General features: G+C 43.4%; 1 protein-coding gene across 4 annotated transcripts in view; it reads right to left on the reverse strand.

Moving 5' to 3' along the window:
• The window catches only part of DUS2 (dihydrouridine synthase 2), a 326,095-nt gene that overhangs the window by 97,190 nt on the left and 205,903 nt on the right, over nucleotides 1–23,002 (reverse strand). For all 4 annotated transcript variants that reach the window (XM_075188820.1, XM_075188819.1, XM_075188822.1 and 1 more), the window contains exon 12: nucleotides 5,143–5,264. In XM_075188820.1, coding sequence (XP_075044921.1) covers nucleotides 5,143–5,264 — 122 coding nt within the window. The remainder of the gene's footprint in view (nucleotides 1–5,142; nucleotides 5,265–23,002) is intronic.

Raw genomic sequence — 23,002 nt, forward strand, 5'->3', positions numbered from 1 at the left:
GAGAGCGACCTTTCTACATAGTTGCTCAGACTACTCTGGATATTAATTTAATATATTATTGGCACTTTACAGAAGCCGGCTACGGCTCCTTTGAATCTGACGGAGTCTTAATTAGTGCCTTTCTGGAGGTCATCAAACCTGTTTATCAACTGCCACTACATATGCACACTTTTTATTGTGGTTTACTAACCAGGATTTCGATTTTTTCATATGGACATTGGAGGAGAGTTTACATACGAATAGCGGTGTGATCATCCCGGATGGTAGTCTATATGATATGAATACAAGACATTTTAACATTTTTCGGACCTGGTTCGATTCATTATGTTATGCATTCCAAAGTTATTAAATAATGTTATGCATATCATTCAAGTGATATAATCACATGTACTATTAGCTATCTTCAATATTGTCTTCATCCTATTCCAGTGTACATTGTAGCAACTTGCTCATTTATATTGGGTATACATATATTTATATGTGTATTTTTTATGTATTAAATTTTTATGCCGATTTGAGTTTTGCGCTATCTTATATTTATATCAAGGACAACCTTCATCGCGGATTCATTCGACCTTCCAGCTCTCCCGCTGGAGCGGGCTTCTTTTTCGTGAAAAAGAAAGATGGGACCTTAAGACCCTGCATTGATTATCGGGGGCTCAATGCCATAACCGTAAAAAATCGGTACCCGATTCCTCTTATCACCGAACTCTTTGATCGTATAAAAGATGCTCGGATTTTTACCAAACTTGATCTCCGTGGCGCTTACAACCTAATCCGGATCAAGTCAGGTGACGAATGGAAGACAGCATTCAACACCAGGGATGGGCATTACGAATACCTAGTTATGCCCTTTGGACTGTGTAATGCCCCAGCTGTCTTCCAAGGATTCGTGAACGAGATCTTCCGGGACCTATTATACGTGTGCGTTGTAGTCTACCTGGATGACATTTTAATCTTCTCTCAAGATCTTGTCTCCCACCATCAACATGTGGCAGAAGTTCTCTCCAGACTGCGGAAGAACCTCCTATTCTGCAAATTAGAAAAATGCTCCTTCGAATTATCCCAAATTCCATTCTTGGGATACATCGTGTCCGGAGTAGGTCTGGAGATGGATCCAGACAAAGTTAATGCCGTTCTACTTTGGCCCCAGCCAACTACCCTCAGGGCTATACAACGCTTCCGGGGGTTTGCGAATTATTACAGACGTTTTATCCTGAACTTCTCATCTATTGCTTCTCCTATTGTGGCCCTGACCAAGAAGGGCGCCAATACTAAACACTGGTCCTCCGAGGCCCTTCACACTTTCCAAAGCCTTAAAGAAGCATTTTCTACCTCCCCTGTTCTTTGGCAGCCTGACGTAAACCTTCCCTTCTTTCTCGAGGTGGACGCCTCCAATGTTGGACTAGGAGCTATTCTCTCCCAAAGATCTGAGCTACAGAAATTCCATCCTTGTGCCTTCTACTCCCGGGGTCATCTACCCGCGGAAAATAACTACACCATCGGTGACAAAGAACTGTTGGCAATAAAAGTCGCATTGGAGGAGTGGAGATATCTACTGGAGGGGGCTCATTATCCGGTAACCATCTTCACCGACCACAAAAATCTTCTCTATTTACAAACAGCCCAATGTCTAAACCCTCGACAGGCGAGGTGGTCACTTTTCTTTTCTCGCTTCAAACTCATTATAACGTTCAAACCTGCTGCAAAGAACAGGAAAGCAGATGCTTTATCCCGGGTATTTGCTCCTCCTTCTGACATCCTGGATTCTTCCGATCATCCTATACTGGATCCCAAATGTGTGACTTTGGCCACTTAGTCCACCAATGTGCTACCGTTTGGGAGAACTCTTGTTCCGCCATCTCTATGCAAGAGAATATTGTCATGGTACCATTCTTCACGCTTCTCTGGACATTCTGGTGAATGAAAGACTTTTGAGATCCTTTCCCGGAGTTATTGGTGGCCTTCTATCAGAAAGGATGTCAGAGAATTTGTGGCCGCTTGTGAGATCTGCTCTCAATTTAAGTCTTCCCGCAGAACACCAGCGGGATTGCTCCAACCACTACCTATCCCTACCAAACCTTGGACCCACATAAGTATGGACTTTGTCACCGAACTTCCTCTTAGCAAGAGATGTAATACCATCTGGGTAGTGGTGGATAGATTCTCCAAGATGGTTCACTTCGTCCCTCTCACCGGATTACCATATTCTTCCACCTTGGTTCACCATTTTATTAAAGAGATTTTTCGAATTCACGGCTGTCCATCCGAGATTGTGTCCGATAGAGGAGTGCAGTTCGTCTCCAGATTCTGGCGAGCCCTTTGTAAGAACTTGGGTATCCGACTGTCTCTATCATCGTCTTACCATCCCCAATCAAACGGCCAGACCGAAAGGGTCAATCAAGATCTCGAGACCTTCATAAGAATCTTTTCCTCAGCCAATCAAGATAATTGGGTAGATTTACTCCCGTGGGCTGAGTTTGCCCACAATAACATGTACCATGAGTCTTCAACAAAAACTCCTTTTTTTCGTGGTTTACGGTCACCATCTGTCTCTCCCTGAGTTTCCTGCCCTCCCTCCCACCCAAGTCCCTGCGGTGGAGAGACTTTGTCAAAACTTTAAAACCATCTGGACTCAGGTGAGATCATCCCTGAGGAAAGCATCAGCCAGATACAAATTCTTCGCAGATAAAAAGAGGCGAGCCATTCCACCACTCAAGCTTGGAGACCGTGTATGGCTTTCTACAAAAAACATCCGCTTGAAGGAACGTCCATGAAGTTTCGCCACGCTTCATCGGACCATACAAGATCACTCAAGTCATAAATCCAGTATGCTTCAAGCTACTATTACCAAAGAACCTCCGGATCTCCAATGCCTTCCATGTCTCTCTGCTCAAACCTCTTGTTATCAATCATTTTTCTGCTCCTTCTTCTGTACCTAAACCAGTACAGATTCATCAAGAAGAGGAGTTCGAGATCTCTCAGATCCTGGATGCAAAAATTTCACGAGGAACTCTCAGATTCCTCGTTTATTGGAAGGGCTTCGGTCCAAAGGAACGCTCCTGGATTCGCGCTGAGGACCTCAACGCTCCAGCCCTGCTTAAAAAATTCTACCAAAAATTTCCGGGCAAACCCGGTTCCAAGTGTTCTGTGCCCACCTTTAAAGGGGGGGGGGGGTACTGTCACTCACCGGAGTGTGAGTGCCTCCACTCTGGTACATGGTTCTCCATCTTTCCCGCTCACACCTGTGTGGAACCGAGTTCGTCCGCCATCCTGTCGCACTGCAGGTCCCTTTAACAACTATACCTGACCACTAATGTGATTGATGGATCAATCACCCCTCCCTACTTAAGCCACCTGCAGCCTTAGGTAGTTGCCTGATCTTGAAGTCTCACTCCCAGTGAACTTCTATAGGTGTGTGCAGTTTCCAAACTGCTTCCAGCTCTACTCCTGTGTGCAGTTTCCAAACTGCTTCCAGCTCTACTCCTGTGTGCAGTTTCCAAACTGCTTCCAGCCCTACTCCTGTGTGCAGTTTCCAAACTGCTTCCAGATCTCTTCCTGTGTGCAGTTTCCAAACTGTTTCCAGCTCTACTCCTGTGTGCAGTTTCCAAACTGTTTCCAGCTCTACTCCTGTGTGCAGTTTCCAAACTGCTTCCAGCTCTACTCCTGTGTGCAGTTCCCAAACTGCTTCCAGCTCTACTCGTGTGTACAGTTTCCAAACTGCTTCCAGCTCTACTCGTGCTTCAGCTTCCACGCTGCTCCCTGCTCAACTCAGCGGCGGTTCCCATACCGCTACAATGCTTCACTTCTCAGCCGATTCCGGATCTACACAACTGGGTATGCTCTACTGACTATTGACTATTGCCTATTGCTCGCATACCAGTTGTATCCATTGTTGTTTGCTGCACAGGGTACAAGTACCCATATAGACTGTGTTACTGCATTGCTTCATTTAGGACAAGCTTTCACTCAAGCTACGATATCTCCTCACGCTACTACTTAGCGTTATTGTGCATATCTGCTGTGACCGGCTTCTCCTCCCTGCAAGGCATCTACTCCATACAGACTATTCATTGTGCCTTCCATCTCTGCCTCACAAGACATTGCTCTACTTGCGCTGTTTCCATACAGCCACAGTTTGTCTTTCAACTTCACTCTCCTGCACCTGGACAAGTCCTCATTCCTTCTCACAGCAGTGGTACAACTTGCTGCACGCAGACCACTGACTTCCCTGCTACCTACCCGCACCTGGACAAGTCCTCCTATCACAGCGGTGGTTCAACTTGCTGTACGCAGACCACTGACTCTCCTATTACCTACCTACACCTGGACCAGACTCCTCACCATAGCGGTGGTACAACTTGCTGAACGCAGACCGCCGACTACCCTGCTTCCTACCTGCACCAGTACTATTCTTCCCATCACTGCAGTGGTACAACTTGCTGTACGCAGACCACTGACTCCTCCTCTACCTACCATCACCTATCCACGTCCACTCCTCGTGTCTACATTATCTTCAGCCTCCAGTTTACTGCTCCAAGTCGCTGACTTTCCTCTAACCATAGCTGCAAGTCGCTGACTTCCTCAGACTATCTCTACTCTCCTGCTGTTGTGACGCTCCAATCATTCACCTGCCTGCTTTGAGGTGCGTGCCATAACCCCGCCTCTCTAGCAGAGTTCCATCTGGTGAAACTCGGGTAAGCAACTCCTAGTGCCCGTGACACTAGGTCAATCATTCTGTCTGCAAATTAGACACTCTTATTTAAAGTGGAATTATTCCCCAATTCCATCATAACCAGGACATATGCCACAATTTTGCTATGTGACAGTTAAACAAAACAAAAAACACTAAACAAATTTGTTTATCCTAGTAAATATTACTTTGCTTTCTTTAAAGCAAGTCTTGGAAAAATCTCTGTTGACTTAATGAAACCAGATATGTGTACTTTATTTTTCAAGGATGATGCAGTGTCAACAGCAGCAACTGTTTAATACAAGTTATACTAAGTCGGCCACTGCGTACAGTCAGGGAAGATCCATGACAGACCTCCCTTACAGCAGTAATGGCGTAACCTCAGTCAAGCACATACCTCAGGACGTCACCATTTGACCAGGTTTGACACATATATGCTCTTAACTCACCAAATGTCCCATGTTGATTGTGCTCCATGAAGCTTTTTCCCCAAAGGAGACTCAAGTTGGTCCCTTAACATTTGACATAAGCAGTACTTCGTATTGGTATAGTGATTTTCATACTGCACAGCCTGATTGGAAATAAAAAATGTATTAGAAAGCACAGATTTAAACGGTTCTATTCAGTGTGCCCTTTAACAACATAATGTGAGTCAAACTGTTGCTGAACTGCATCTCAAAATCTTTGACAGTGGTAGATTAGTGGTTAGAGGTCATAAATCACATGTTGTGTAAGAGGTGGGAAATAGTAAATATTTTTTATAGATGACAAAAATAGTAACTTTTGAAAATCAAAATAAGAGCTTTAAGCTTTGCATACTTATTTGTAGTTTTAATCAAACTGCCTGTTCGGTGTGGTATAGGGGCTTCAATAGGAATTTGGCACTTTAATATAATTTCTACTATATACCCATCCTGCATATCGGGATATAGAAACCTTTTTCAGAGTGCTTCTACAGCGCTGTCTCTAAGAGAGTCTAAAGATTAGATAAAAAAAAATTTTTTTGCATCAATATTTTTATTAAGCATTTTCAAAAGTATATGGGTTACAGAAAAAAGAAAAAAAGGGGGGGGGGAGAGATACAAGGGAAGCACACAGGGAATTCCCACGCAGGGGGAGGGAATCACTCAGTTTAAATTAACATAGAAATAAGGCTCACAGTATCAACAGTATATATTAAAGAATGTAGAAGTACCACAAGACATTTTAGCCTATATTTAGATTGTCTGCAAGCGCTCCCAACATGGGAGGGGTACCAGGAGATGAAAGCTGTTCAGTGGGCTGAGGGGACTCAATGAGGGCCGCTGGAGAATGAATTAGTGGATAATCTGAGGTATCTTGGGGGATCCCAGGACCCTCTGTGGTGTATCTATGCCATCTAAACCATCTCATGATAGGTGCTGATGCAGATGAGGAATTGGGCACATCTATTGTTTCCATCTCAAAGCTGTATTGTATCTTAGAAATGATTCGGGTGATGGTAGGGAAAGCATGGGACTTCCAATTTTGTGCTATTGTCGCTCTAGCGGCTATCAATATATGGCCCAGAAGGTAGCGATCTTGTTTTGGAACAGACGTTGGGTAAACATGAAGAAGAGCCAGGGCTGGGTCTGGAGCAACAGGGGTGTTTAAGACAGTAGAGTTCAAGGCAAATACCTCGCTCTACAGCGGCTAAAGTACCGGACATGTCCAAAAGACATGAAAAATATTGGCTATTTGGTCACATTGGCGCCAGCAAAATTTTGATTTACTTGGCCAGAACTTGTACAACCGCTCTGGAGTAAGGTACAGCCGATTGCCAAGTTTGACCTGCATCTCTGTATGGTTAATACATTTTGACATTATTCCACCTCTACTACTACCCTTTGTCAGGGTACTATAATGCGTCATGTGTTATCTGACGACCCAGTATGAAGCCCACCTCGTCTGGATGGATCAACTGAGGTAGCAGCGGATTCAAGCGGTCAGCTATCAACCTGGCATAGATTTTTAGGTCGGTATTAAGTAATGCTATGGGTCTGTAGTTCTTGCATTTAGAATGATCCTTACCAGGCTTAGGGATCGTTATTATTTGCGCATCTAGCATTTCAGCTGGGAAACTTCCCCCCATCAAAACATTGTTGTAAAGATTGGTAAGAAGCGGGGCCAGCTCCGACCGAAATGTAGTATAAAAGGCGTTCAGAAGGCCGTCTGGGCCAGGGGCCTTGCCCATAGGGAGGCGCTTGATGACCTCCTAAACCTCCCGCTGAGACCAAGGGAGATTAATCAGCTCCAAGCTATCCTGATCTAGCGAGGGGAGGTTAAGATGGGGAAGGAAGGTAGATTTAGAAAGTTCTGATGGTTGCACTGTATCTTTGTCCTCTTGCAAGCATAATAATTAGTGAATTGATTTGCTATGTCAGCCGGATTCTGGATCTTATTACCTCTATGATCGTGGAGAATTTTTATTCTATTTCTAGCTTGTTTACCTCTGAGTTTGCGGGCCAAGAGCCGACTGGCTCTATTGCCCGTAGAGTTAGTGAGGGCTGATTTCATTTGAGATATAAAAAGTGTATTGAGCTGTTTTCTAACCTCATTTATTTATTTTTGAAGGGCTTTAGGAGGGGCGTGTCTGATTCTGTGTTTCTAGGGTACTTAGCGTAGATTCGAGAGGATACTGGCGAAAAAGGTATTGCTTTTTCAAGCGAGCACCTATTTTGATAGCTGAGCCACGCAGGACTGCTTTCAATGCAAACCAATGAGTAGCAATTGATGTATCTTCTGGGTTGTTCACCTGCAGATATTGTGACAATGCATCCGACAGACTGAGCCTGGACTCCAAGGAAGTAGGTAGATAAGTCGGCATCCGCCGTGGTCTCGGGGGAATTTTAGGAAGATTTAGATTCCAGGTCCACTCTATTAGGGCATGGTCCGACCATGTGATAGGTAATATAGTTACTGTGTTAGTCTTGGCGCCTTGGCGTGGCGGATGGCTTAAACATACATTTGCAAACATACGTGTGCAACAAAGACTTTTGCATTTTTATCTACAGTAGAAATGGCAGATCTGTTGCTGGCTATAGCAGTGTGCTGGGGGAAAAAATGTTGTGTGTATGTTCCTTGCAGGATAACCCCACCCTTTCAAGCACCTGTTATGGCCTATAAATTGATTTGAGCAGCTTCCACTTTTGTATTTGTGTTCGTATGTTGTAGTTTCCATTTATCCGTCAAAACCATGTCTATTCTAGAGTATGTGTTATGAACGCTAGAATGATAGGTATAATCTCGTACGTCTGGAGATTGGACCCGCCAGATGTCATAAAGGTCATATTCCGCTAGTGACTTTCGAAAGGCTGTCGAAGGACCAAGAGTTGGGTCGGGGCCCGCGATCTTAATGGCCTAGACTTATCTATTTTGGGATCTATAGTCAGGTTAAAGTCTCCCATCAGAACCAGGTGGCCTCTGCATACTTTCTGTATCTGCTCACATAATGACTTAATGAAAGGAATTTGGCGGGAGTTAGGAGCATATAGGGACACCAAGGTCACCTGTTTATCCTCTAGGAGTCCAACCAGAATTATAAATCAACCAGATTCATCCTCTATTTTTAGTTGCAGATTGAAACAGACACAGGCACTAAACAACACCGCCAACCCATTCCTTTTGAATGGGCCATTAGCGAAATATCCCAGGGGATATCTTGAGTCTCTGAGTTGAGGGTGGGCATTGGACGAAAAATGAGTTTCTTGCAGGGCTATAACATCTGCTTTACGTTTGTGGAATGTGGTAAGCGCAAGTCTACGTTTATTTGGGGAGTTCAGCCCCTTAACATTCAAAGAGTAGAAACGAACCATAGATTATGCGACCTGGAAAGAGAAAGATATAGCTAGTGAGCCTGAACTATTCTTAAAACATGTAATGCGAGTGATCTGGGAGGGGAAGGGGAACTAGGATGGGTGGGAAAAAAAAAGAAAGGGGAAAAAAACTGAACTGACCCGTACAATGGGGTCAGAGTATTTGCCACAGAGGAAAGCATGTGGCAAACTGGGTACCATGTGGGGAGGTGGTGGGACTGGATCCCACCCATGTAACACTCAGAAAAAAGGAAAAGATAAAAAAGATAAAGAAAAAAAAAAAGAACAAAATCAGCAACAGTGTAACAATAAAATAACCATACATTAGCCCTCTGGTATCTTATAAAAGGCTATATTGCAGCAAAACAGTATGGACAATGCTAAGAGGGTTGTATTCCTGCCGGAAGCACCAGGCTTCCCACTGCAACAACCCCAACCCAGCAAAGCCATAATCACTCCTTAAATAAACCTATTGATACACATCCTAACTTATGCACCAATTACAGAATTATTTTTTTTTTTATTATTGTTTTTTTTTGTTTTTGTTTTTCTTTTGTTTGTGTTTTTATGAAACCTATCAGTGCAAACAGAAGGTGCTAAACATTAGGCACAAGTAATGTTAATATTGATTATACTTATCGAGCTGTCACACACCGCTCCTATAACTAGATATTGTTGTGTGACTTTCCCTTTAAGGAACGTTGTTGGTGCTTATCTCCTGCTTCAGAGTCTCTACCTTTGCATGGCTGTTTTCCATCATCTTAATTGGAACCTCCCTCTGAAGCTAATTGGTTGCCACATACTATTTCAACCTCCTGTGATAAGGGATTAATTGCCTGATCTTCATGTTACTCACCTTGCCGTGGTTCTGGCTGTATACCTGATTCTCTGAGTGTTCCCTGGAGTATACCGGTTACTGTGATTGCCTTACATCGCTGATCACCATTTGGCTCTGTGATATTTCATCCCGTTGGTCATCTACAAGCTGTAACTATTCTTTGAACTTTCATCAGCACATTGAACTACTCTGTGAGCTGCCTGTTACAACTGTGCTCATACTAATTGCTCAGCTACTCCTTTATCAACTATCTGCATTTCTTATTTGAACTACAATCAAGCTCTTGTCATCTGTGGTTCTAAGACCAGCCGGCCGGTTCTACTACTGCTGTTATTATTGCTGGACTATTTATAAGAAATGTCTCTGAGTTTGGAGTGAGCTCTGCCAATTAAGTTATGTGCTTTGCAGCTGTATCGTTATCAACTGATGAACTTTTAATTCTATTTGGATTTCCTGATTTCTACGATTACTCATCGTCTGATTATTATTGTCACACTGTACTTCCAAGCAATCTTCCACTGCATGCTCCTGTGTTACCGTTATATCTGGATTGCATATAACATCTATTGTTCCGCTGTTATGAACTATGATTTGCCTATAACCATTCGCTACTGAATCACATTCTATCTGGATCAGCAAGTCTACATACATCTTATATTGACTTTCAGCTGTGTCAGTGATTCTTTCTATTTGCTGTTTGTATATTAAGGCTCAAGCGTTCAGATTCCATCTCAGCGTTTTGAACTGTATTTGCTTGTCCTCATGCCGTTGCTACTGGTTACCAACTGAAGTACTATTGTGTGATATTATTATTTATGAACTGCCATGTGTTCAGCATAGCTGAATTGTACCAACTTATCAACTGCTGTTGCACTACTAAAGTAATATACTATATTTGCAACGTTTCCTCATCGTGTCTGTCCTTATTTGCTGTGTATCCATTACCTGGACTATACCCCAGTGTGGTCTGTCTCCACTACCCTCTGCTTAATCCATCTAAAGTAGAGGTTGGGGATCCACAAAATCCCTAAGCCGTGACAGTAAGATATGGCCAAATGTCTGATCCCCCGGTGGAGCCTTCCGCAAGGGATATGCTACAGCATATGATTGGTCGTATGGAACAACAGGATAAAACACAGCATCATTTATTACAATGTTTCCAGGCACTTACTGGTCATCTGGACTTGTTGCAGATTAATCCACCAGCAGTATCAGCTGTTATTCCGGATCCAGTTTTGGGACACCAGGCCTCCGCTGTGACTACCTCTACACTCAGGCTACCTGCTCCGGCCAAATTTGATGGGAACCCCAAAATATGTCGAGGCTTTCTTAATCAGTGTTCGATTCAGTTTGAACTCCAATCACAGAATTTTCCCACTGACAGGTCTAAAGTGGCATACGTGGTTTCCCTGTTGACTGGCCAAGCCCTAGCCTGGGTTTCTCCCCTCTGGGAAAAGAATGACCCACTTGTTTCTGATTATGCAGCCTTTCTTTTGATGTTTCGCAGGATCTTTGACGAACCTGGTCGTCTTACTTCGGCCTCAATGGCCATACTTCGCCTTCGTCAAGGAACGCATACAGTGGCTCAATATGTAATTGAATTTCGTATATTATCATGTGAACTCTCCTGGAATGAAGAGACGTTGGTAGCTGCCTTCTGGCAGGGCCTATCAGACCGCATAAAAGATGCATTAGCACCTCATGAACTCCCTACTACTTTAGATGCTATTATCTCCTTGTGCAACAAAGTGGATTTACGTTTTAGAGAAAGAACAGAGGAGAAGGGAGTAGGACGTCGTGTAACATTTGGATCTGTGTCACATCCTCCTTCACAAGTACCTATGGCTGATGAGCCTATGCAAGTTGGGAGATCTCGGTTGACTCCGGAGAAACGTGATCGTAGACGGCGTGAGAAGCTGTGTATCTATTGTGGCGATTCTGGCCACTTCTTGAACACCTGTTGTAAGAGGCCGGGAAATGCCAGACCCTGATCTGTTCTGGGGAGGTCAGATTGGGGCTAGAGGAAGCCTCCTCTTCCATGGCTTGTACCATTCCAGTTTCGGTGCTGTATGATTCTAAGAGACATTGTACCCAAGCCTTAATTGATTCTGGTGCCGCTGGAAATTTCATTTCACAAGACTTAGTTACCTTATGGGCCATCCCATTTGTTCCCCTAGAGAATCCTGTTGTCATCATAGCTATTGATGGCTCTCGACTTCCAAAAAGTGTGATTCAAGCTCGTACCAAGTTAATTTGTCTTAATATTGGAGCGCTACATTTTGAAAGTATTTCCTTTTTTATAATGCCATATACTACATCACCAATCATCTTGGGCCTCCCATGGCTTCAATTCCACTCTCCTCAATTGTATTGGAAGACCTCTGAAATCTTATCGTGGGGTCCACAGTGTCATTCTGAATGTCTACACAAAGTGAGACCTCTTTGTTCCTCCAAGATGAATGTACCTTCAGAATTGTCTACACTACCTCCTCAGTATCAATCATTTGCTGACGTGTTCGACAAAGTTTGTGCAGAGATTCTTCCGCCTCATCGTTTGTGGGATTGTCCTATAGTTACTACCTGACAAAATTCCACCTAGAGGTCGGGTGTATCCACTTTCTCAACCTGAGACTGAAGCCATGTCCGTTTATGTACAAGAAAATTTACAAAGAGGATTCATTAGACCTTCTGTTTCCCCGACTGGGGCTAGATTCTTTTTTGTAAAGAAAAAAGACGGTTCTCTCCGCCCTTGTATTGACTATTGTGGCCTTAATTTGGTGACTGTAAAGAATCGGTATCCCATTCCTCTAATTACTGAACTATTTGACCGAATTAAAGGTGCTAACATCTTTACCAAGCTGGACTTGAGAGGTGCCTACAATTTAATCCGTATTCGGCCTGGAGATGAGTGGAAAACCGCTTTTAATACTCGTGATGGACACTTTGAATATTTGGTGATGCCATTTGGACTTTGTAATGCCCCAGCCGTTTTTCAAAGTTTCATCAATGAAATATTCCGGGATCTTCTGTACTCTAATGTTGTTGTATATCTAGATGATATTCTCATTTTTTCTAAAGATCTGGAGATTCACAGAAGACACGTATTTGAGGTATTAAGTAGACTCCGCAAGAACCATCTTTATTGTAAATTGGAAAAATATTACTTTGAAGCCACTTCCATGCCTTTCCTGGGTTTTATTGTTTCTGGATCGGGTCTACAGATGGACCCAGAAAAAGTGCAAGCCATTCTGGACTCTGAAAGCCATTCAACGTTTTGTAGGATTTGCAAATTACTACAGACAGTTTATTTTGAATTACTCCACTATCATGACTCCAATTACAGCTCTTACCAAGAAAGGAGCTAATCCTAAGAAATGGCCAGCAGAGGCTTTGGAGGCCTTTTTTTATCTCAAGAAAGTCTTTTCTTCTGCACCTATCCTTCAACAGCCAAATCTTTTACAGCCATTCTTTTTAGAGGTGGACGCATCTGCAGTTGGAGCAGTCCTCTCTCAACGTTCATCAGTCAATCGTTTATTGCCATGCGCCTTTTTCTCTCGGAAGTTTCTGCCAGCTGAACTAAACTACACTATTGGAGATAAGGAATTACTGGCAATAAAGTTGGCTTTGTCTGAGTGGCGATATTTATTGGAGGGAGCACAACACGTAGTAACAATCTTCACAGATCATAAAAATCTCTTATATTTACCCCGACAGGCTCGATGGTTCCTCTTTTTCTCTCGTTTTAATCTTCATATCACCTTCAAACCTGGACATTTGAATAAAAGAGCGGATGTCCTATCTCGGGTTTTTGACACTTCTACCGATGTAGATTCCTTTGAGAATCGTCTCATCTTGGATCCTAATTGTTTGTTGGCTTCAACTGTATCGGAGACTCCTCCTCCTGGTAAATCCTCTGTTCCCAAAGCACTCCGGAAAAAGTTATTACGCTGGTATCATGACTCTAAAATTTCTGGTCATGCTGGATTGCGCAGGACATATGAGCTAATATCTCGCTCATATTGGTGGCCATCTATTCGTACTGATGTTAAAGATTTTGTGGCCTCCTGTGATGGTTGTGCTCAACACAAATCCTCTCGTTTGGCTCTTATGGGACCCTTGTTGCCTCTTCCCATACCTTCTAGACCATGGACCCACATCCGTATGGAATTTATAACCGATCTTCCTCTCAGTAGAGGTTATAATACGGTGTGGGTAGTGGTGGACCGTTTTTCAAAAATGGCTCATTTTGTACCACTAGAAGGATTGCCTTCCTCCTCAGTTTTGGCACAACATTTTATTCGAGAAATCTTTCGTTTGCATGGATGTCCACAAGAGATTTTGTCTGATAGAGGAGTACAATTTACCTCTAAATGCCCTGCATTATGTAAAGCTTTGGGAGTCAAGCTTAATTTCTCATCTGGATACCACCCACAGTCGAATGGCCAAACGGAGAGAGTGAATCAAGACCTAGAGACTTTTATTCGCATGTTTTCTTCTGCTTCTCAGAATAATTGGACGGATCTTCTGCCATGGGCAGAGTTTGCACATAATAATCTATTTCATGAATCTACTTCCTCTTCTCCATTCTATATTGTATATGGTCTACATCCTGGGTTGCCAAAATTTTCTGCCCTCCCTCCCACCCATGTTCCTGCAGCCACGGACCTTGTTCAAAATTTTTCGACTGTTTGGAATCAAGTGATATCTCAGCTCAGGAAGACTTTGATTCGATACAAATCAGCGGCTGACAAGAGATGTAGAGCTGTCCCTGCCCTCAAGGTGGGTGACAAAGTTTGGTTATCCACTCGTAACATTCGTCTGAAAGTTCCTTCTATGAAATTCGCCCCTCGATTCATTGGACCATACAAAATTTTGAAAGTCATCAATCCAGTGTCTTTTAAGTTGAAACTGCCATCATCACTTCATATTTCAAACTCTTTTCATGTTTTACTGTTGAAGCCATTAATTATTAATCGTTTTTCATCCATAACATCTCCTTCAACAGTACCAGAGGTCTCTCAACAAGAGGACTTTGAAATCACTCAAATCCTGGATTCAAAAAAGGTCTGAGGAGTGATTAAATACCTAGTGGACTGGAAGGGCTATGGTCCGGAGGAGCGTTCCTGGGTAAAGGCTTCTGAGAATGATGCTCCCGCATTATTACGCAAATTCCACAGTAAATTTCCCCGTAAAGTCATCTTTAAGTGTCCGGTGGCCACTTCTAAAAGGGGGTACTGTCACACACCGCTCCTATAACTAGATATTGTTGTGTGACTTGCCCTTTAAGGAACGTTGTTGGTGCTTATCTCCTGCTTCAGAGTCTCTACCTTTGCATGGCTGTTTTCCATCATCTTAATTGGAACCTCCCTTTGAAGCTAATTGGTTGCCACATACTATTTCAACCTCCTGTGATCAGGGATTCATTGCCTGATCTTCATGTTACTCACCTTGCCGTGGTTCTGACTGTATACCTGATTCTCTGAGTGTTCCCTGGAGTATACCGGTTACCGTGATTGCCTGACATCGCTGATCACCATTTGGCTCTGTGATATTTCATCTCGTTGGTCATCTACAAGTTGTAACTATTCTTTAAACTTTCATCAGCACATTGAACTACTCTGTGAGCTGCCTGTTACAACTGTGCTCATACTGATTGCTCAGCTACTCCTTTATCAACTATCTGCATTTCTTATTTGAGCTACAATCAAGCTCTTGTCATCTGTGGTTCTAAGACCAGCCGGCCGGTTCTACTACTGCTGTTATTATTGCTGGACTATTTAGAAGAAGTGTCTCCGAGTTTGGAATGAGCTCTGCCAATTAAGTTCTGTGCTTTGCAGCTGTATCGTTATCAACTGATGAACTTTTAATTCTATTTGGATTTCCTGATTTCTACGATTACTCATCGTCTGATTATTATTGTCACACTGTACTTCCAAGCAATCTTCCACTGCATGCTCCTGTGTTACCGTTATATCTGGATTGCATATAACATCTATTGTTCCGCTGTTATGAACTATGATTTGCCTATAACCATTCGCTACTGAATCACATTCTATCTGGATCAGCAAGTCTACATACATCTTATATTGACTTTCAGCTGTGTCAGTGATTCTTTCTATTTGCTGTTTGTATATTAAGGCTCAAGAGTTCGGATTCCACCTCAGCATTTTTCACTGTATTTGCTTGTCCTCATGCCGTTGCTACTGGTTACCAAATGAAGTACTATTGTGTGATATTATTATTTATGAACTGCCATGTGTTCAGCATAGCTGAATTGTACCAACTTATCAACTGCTGTTGCACTACTAAAGTAATATACTATATTGGCAACGTTTCCTCATCGTGTCTGTCCTTATTTGCTGTGTATCCATTACCTGGACTATACCCCAGTGTGGTCTGTATCCACTACCCTCTGCTTAATCCATCTAAAGTAGAGGTTGGGGATTCACAAAATCCCTAAGCCATGACACGAGCCAGAGGTAGAAGCTGTGAAACTTTATGGCTTTAGCCAAGACAGTAGACCTCAGTCTTTAGAAACACGAGTCCATTCTGATTGAAGCAGCGTCTTGCTAGAAGCAGTTCTAGATGGTAGGGGTATGTGCCATTCCTATAAAAGTTTGGTGTCAGCTTCCAAGGAGGAGATAACATACGAAGACTCCTCATGTCGAACCAACAGCTTCCCGGGAAAGCCCCAGCGGTAAGAAATATTATTTGCTCGCAAGGCTGTCGTTATTGGATGAAGAGCTCTTCTTTGATTGATGGTGAGGAGAGACAGGTCCTGAAAAAGCTGCAGATCCCCAAGCGTCGAATCATTATCCCGGTCCCATGTAATTTATTGATTTCTTATTATTTTAACTATGCAAGAGCCATCGATGTGGCTGGCACCTGTCTGCTCCAGATTGACTGACATTGCAATGGGACGAAGGAAACATTGCATGCTGTGTTACCTCCCACTGTTCCCCCAGAGCAGGGGCCATACTCCGTGGTGGTTCAGAGTCTGCACTAGATGCAAAACCCGGAAACCATTCAGTAGGTTGGGGCAGACTGATGCGCACAAGCAAGAAAATTGCTGTATAAGGGAAGAGTCTACAGAATGGAGGCTGCCATTTTTGATGGGCCCTGGAGGGAGGTGCTATCATATGCAGTAGTACACATACTCCATAGTGGGATTTCTACAGTACATGACTGAAGCTCTACCAAAAGTGACAGAAGTCATTTATCCCTTCTATTGCTTTTAGTGGATTATAAACCAGTGGACTATGAACTATATGCTACCAAGCATAACTCTTTATCATGAAGGGAGGTGCACACACACACATATATTGAAATTCAAATAGAGAACAAAGAAAAAAGAAAAATGTGTTAATATTGGGCATTCAATGGCTTATTTTATTTGTCTATGATAACTAAAATATGCATTACGCTTTATTGATATGCATTAAAAATGGAGAATGATTATATCTCATCCCCATATAATTCAGTACTAGTGAAATTTAAAAAAAAGATTTTGGAAATATTATTGAATGAACGTGTATGTTTTTTTTTTTTAAAATGGTTGCTACCAAACTGCCTCGCTGTTCATTTAAATATAGATATTTATTGTTTAATCTTCATTGATCATCATTCCACCTAAAATAAAGATATTCATCAGTTGTGTGTGTGTTTTTATCATTATTGTTAATTATTACCATAAGAAGTACACTCATGTAGGATTTAACAGGCTTTTACGTCCACAGTGTTGTTATTCCCCTCAGAGCTTAAAGGATATTAAATCCTTATTAAAATGGTTGAAAATATTTATATTATGAAGGGATAGTGCTGATACTTGCATTCATATATTATCTATATGCTGCAGTTTACTCATATTCCATTGGGCGTAAGATTTGTCTTGGTTCAATAAGTTATGACTGATATATGAAGATTCCTTCTTGATTGAGAGTCGATGCTAAGCTAAAAATGCCAGCTGCTTGGCTGCCTTATTCATAATAATTTTTTATACAGCCTATTATATCATGGTTTTATGGGCTAGTCATATAGGAAATATCTTAGTGGAAAATTAATTCCCAATGTTGTTATTGAGGACTAAACCACAACTACTGATTATTGTATATGGAATAGATATTTCACTTATGTTTTCACTAAGCTCTGTCCCAATAATGAGAGATTGCAGCTGATCGTAACTAACCAATCTATTTCAGAAAGATATAAACTGTTAGAGTGGATGCCTATATAAGCCCAACCTAAAGATCACACACAAGCTAGTGTACTCATTCACACTGTGGTTTGATAATCATATACCCCCCCCCCCCCCCCCCCGAGATAACCGATATAATAGCAGACTTAATAGAGGGTAAGTATATTGAGTTTTTGCATTCATGAGCTGGTGAGTAAGCGAGCGTGGCGTTTTGCTAGGTGCTTTATCAAGACAAGCCAAAGGAACAGATTAACAAGCTTCAGACATAGAGGATTCATCTGTTTTTAATGTGGATCCCACAAATGGTGTGGGGTGGATGATTTAGTTTGGACAGTGTCAAGTGTTAACACATCCAGGACAGTGGGGAGTCACTGTCCTGCTTAAAAGAAAAAATAGCTGCTTTCCTTTCATTCTTATCCGCAATTTGCAGGTTTACATTGTGGCGTATGAACGAATACTGACTGGAAGTTTCAGATTACATGTAGATTACAGTCTATATATCCTGTACATGGAGAAGATAAGGATAAAGGGAAGACCCCAATTAGGGTGAATACTCCTATAACGCATTTGTTTAAAATACTGTCCAGATACGAATTGCCACTGCTCTTAAGGATAGTACGGACAGATAATTTGAGACCATTCTCAAACCCATTTATGTAGCAACTGATGCTTCCCTAAGGGCCAAATCAGCATCAGCTTGGGTCAACAAGGCTGTGAAGAAATGGTCAGAGCAACTCTTGGAAGGTTTGCAGTTTGGGGTGCCTAGGTCTAAATTAATAAGAGATGTGGTTCTATTTGCTAGTCTAATTAGGGACACAATTTCAGTTCCGCTGGTCTCAGTCTGTCGATCTCTCTGGCTCAAGGCTTGGGAGACAGATACAAGAACACTCTGGAGTTTTTATCCTATTCAGAGAATGTCTTCTATGGCCTAGAGCTGGATAAGAACATAATTCAGGCAGCGGGCATAGTATCCTCCTGCCGGTAAGTCTACTAAAAAAATGCAGGGACTTGGGTTTTGGCCTCTTCATGCTGGTTGCAGAGGAAATGTCAGGCCCTGAGATGTCAGTTCATAGCAGAGAAGGAAACATGCTTGGCCCATTGTCACGGGCACTAGGAGTCTTTACTCAGGTATCACCAGATGATGGACTTACCAGAGCAGTATAGGTGGTAATATGATACTCTGGTAGCGGGGTGATCACGGAACAGGAGACAGCAGATGGTAAGAGAATGCTCGTGGAAAGTCTATGACTAGCAGCACTGGTAATATATGGATAATTGACACGAGGAACTGGATGGACAAGGAAACGTGAGGGTAGTCAGTGGTCTGCGGATAGCAAGTTGTACCACTGCTATAGTGAGGAGGAATGTCCAGAAATAACGAGGAGGTGATGAGAGTCAGCGGTCTGCGTATAGCAAGTGGTACCGCTGTCTAGGTGAGGGAATGGAATCCAGGTGAAGGTATCCGGGAAGTCAGTGGTCTGCGTTAGCAAGTTGTACCACTGCTATGTGAAAGGATACTGGAAACAGGTGACTCAGGAAACAGGGAACAGTGGTCTGCCTCTAGCAAGTTGTACCACTGAATATATATATGTGAGGAAGAGCACGGGGAGATAAATGCAATGCAGAGTATACACGGGCACACTGAACTTGATCCCACGATGATATGCACAAATAGTAATAACTGAACAGCACTGCACAATAATACAAAGTCACAAGAACTATCCAGGCAAAAGGTAACACAGTCAAATGATGGCAATAGTCTCAGCGGATAGGAAACTGCAGAGGAGAACAACTCCGTCCAGCAAGGTATGCAATACACCAGCACAGTCAATGAGAAGTATGCATAACGTGGTTCAGGAGAGCAGGCTGTCAGACAGAAGTGCAGGGATACCTGAACGGCTGGAGGCCGGCAGGATACAAAGTCCCAGGAGGGTAGAAGCGGTAATCAAGTAGGTGCAGCGCACAGGTAGGTAGACCAGCAGGGATGGAAACAATACTCAGGAAGCAGTAGTATATCGAACTGGACACCTGGAGAAAGCTGAAGAGTAGAGATGGTCTAGACGAGATGGAAGCAGCGGAGCGTTGATCCAATGCAGACAGGCGAGTTGACACAAGCGGAGACACTGTAGAAGCACGGAGAGCGGATCAGCTGGCTGCAGACACGAGGAGTACTGGAGGGTTGCGATGAGCAGGGTACTGCAGATACACGGAGGCAGCGGAAAGGAAGTAGCTGGAGCAGTCACAATGAAACACGGGAGAGTTGAGGTGAGCAGGATACTGTAGATACACGGAGGCAGCGGATAGGAATCAGCTGGTGCAGTCACGATGAAACACAGGAGAGTTAAAGTGGACTGGAAACTGTCGTAGCACAGAGGCAGCGGATAGGAATCAGCTGGAGCAGTCACGATGAAACAGGAGAGTTGAAGTGGACTGGAAACTGTAGTAACACAGAGGCAGCGGATAGGAATCAGCTGGCACAGTCACGATGAAACACAGGAGAGTTGAAGTGGACTGGAAACTGTAGTAGCACCGAGGCAGCGGATAGGAATCAGCTGGCACAGTCACGATGAAACACAGGAGAGTTGAAGTGGTCTGGAAACCACAAACGAACAACAGGAATCAACAGGAGCTGAACACACGAGGAAACACAGGAACACTTTCAGAGGCTCATGGGGAATGAGACTCCAAGATCAGGCAACGAGGTATTGACCTCAGGTGCTTTAAATAGGGAGTGTTGCCTGATCAGCCAATTAACTAAAAGGAACACGAACTGAAGGTTTGAAAGGGCTGCACATGCGCAGACCCTCAGGATGGTGGACGGCCACGGTTCCTAAACACACGAGAAGTAGCACTCACAGTCCGGTGAGTGACACCCATTAAGTAACCAACTACCAAGCCCTCAGATAAACAGGAGCATGACAGCAAATTGGCCCACCCAATATTGTTGGTGAGAGCTTGTTTGGTTCAATTCCACTTCAGATTCCGGGTACAGGGCATCACAGACCGAGAATATATCATAGATCTTTTAAGAGTCCCACCAAGATGTTTTTTTCAGAACAGGACTTTCTGCTTATCTGGTAAAGAGTCAGGTCATACAAGAATCTATTCATGCATTACTCGCAAGGGCTGTCATTGTCTAAGGCTGGTGGAGCAGAGGAGAGCCGGTTTTAATCCAGTCTGGTTGGACAGGTTCAAGATGGAATCTTTGAAATCAGTCATCAATGGCACTGAGTGGAACGAGTTCATGGTTTCTATAACAGTTAAGGATACTTATTTGCATGTTCCAAACTGGAAGTGTCACCAAAGCCTTCTCAGATTTGCAGATTGGTTCCAACATTTTCAATTTCAAGCTCTACCTATTGGTCTGGCAACACAAACATTATTGATCATGGTGGTCATGGCTGCTCTTTTGGGGTCAAAAGGTGTGCTGATTATTCCATATCTAAACAATCTCTTTATCAAGGTGGAGGCTCCATCTTTACTTCAGGCACACTGAAGGGTGACAGCGGAGATATTGGAGCCACATGTTATTATTATTATTAATTTTTATTTATAGGGCGCCACTAGGTCTCCGTAGCGCCGTACAGGGACAGACAGAAACACAATACAGGGTGAGACAGCACAGTACAGTTAACAGAAATCACAGTAACTCAGAAGCTCAATGAACAGCTAGATTCATTGTTTCATTGATTTCATTGATTCATGTTAGAGAAATCAATCACCAGAAATCAAATGGCTTTAAGGGTATGGCTGTTGAAGCAGTGATCCTTAAGAAAATGTTTTTTTTCTGACAATGTGGTCATAATTAGCTCAAGACTAAAAAAAACAAATTCTCCAAAGAATTATTAGAGTCTGGAAGACATGTTTCATGGTGTAATAAGAGACAGTTTTAAGCTACTTCTTATGTTTAACACATTTGCTTATGTTTACAGCATGGTTTGGGGAAATTAAGTAAGTTGAAGTTCTTTGAAATTCCAGATTTCTTCTCTTTCTCTGGTCTTCCAGAGGTAGGTGGCACTGTTACCAGAAGTGCAGCTTTTATCAAGGCGGTGGCCAGGGTCGGTGCATGGTTTCTGTGCACCCTAGGCAAAGTTTCAGCCGCCCCCCGTCCCAACCAATGTCCTAGGCCCCTACTCAAACTCATCAAGAAGATAACCGAAAGCTTCAAGTCAGATTAAAGGGAATTTAAAATGCAACTGATTTACTAGTAAATGAACATTCACATTGCCATAGTGAAATAAAATTTAAAGTGATTTTAAAAAAAAAAGAGAACAAATATTCACTATATCGTAAAATGAAGTAAATGATGTGACTTATAATTTCCACACATCTATTGATGTGGTTTGCGTGGCCAGGGGAACACAGGCTCGCGCGGCCAGGGGAACACAGGCTCGCGCGGCCAGGGGAACACAGGCTCGCGCGGCCAGGGGAACACAGGCTCGCGCGGCCAGGGGAACACAGGCTCGCGCGGCCAGGGGAACACAGGCTCGCGCGGCCAGGGGAACACAGGCTCGCGCGGCCAGGGGAACACAGGCTCGCGCGGCCAGGGGAACACAGGCTCGCGCGGCCAGGGGAACACAGGCTCGCGCGGCCAGGGGAACACAGGCTCGCGCGGCCAGGGGAACACAGGCTCGCGCGGCCAGGGTCTTCAGAAGCTCCTCCATGGAGGGAGAATAGCTGTGCAGGAGGAAAAGGGAGGAAGCCTCGTTTCGCAGCTGTGCAATGAGTCACTGAATGACTCAATTGCAGATCCCGGTTAATTTATAAGTTGCGCAGCGGCTAACGGCATTGTAGATCAGTTTAATCATGCCCCGGCTACTGCTAGCATTAAGAGACATTATGACCTATTATAACTGGCTTCAGTGGCACCCTCCGGAGCACGGCGCCCTAGGCAGCTGCCTAATGCTGCCTAGTGAAAGCGCCGGCAATGGGGGTGGCACGTTTGAGACCACCATATAGTCTTCCACTTGGATCCCTGGGAATTGAATATAGTATTAACAGAGTTTCAATAACCTCCTTTTAAACCACTGGATGTTCTGGATGTGAAGTTTCTCACTTTAAAAACTGTGTTTTTCCTCTATATTACCACAGAAAAGGAAGGACAGTTTTGCTGGATATTTGCATGGCCAAGAAGGTATCTCTTATGAGTTTCATGAACACAGGTGTCACTCACCGGACTGTGAGTGCCACTTCTCCCGTTGTTAGGAACCGTGGCCGCCCGCCATCCTGATGGTCTGCGCATGCGCAGTCTCTATGAACTCTTCAGACCTGTTGCTTTTAGTTAATTAGCTGATCAGACAACACTCCCTATTTAAAGCACCTGTGGTCATTACCGCGTGGCCTGATCTTGGAGTCTCATTCCCTGTGAGTCTCTGAAGGTGTTCCTGTGTTGCCTCGTGTCTTAAGCTCCAGCTGATTCCTCGCTACTGCATTGCCGGTTTCCA

The sequence above is a fragment of the Mixophyes fleayi genome, chromosome 10 (assembly GCF_038048845.1).
Source record: "Mixophyes fleayi isolate aMixFle1 chromosome 10, aMixFle1.hap1, whole genome shotgun sequence".
NCBI classification, from domain to species: Eukaryota; Metazoa; Chordata; class Amphibia; order Anura; family Limnodynastidae; genus Mixophyes; species Mixophyes fleayi.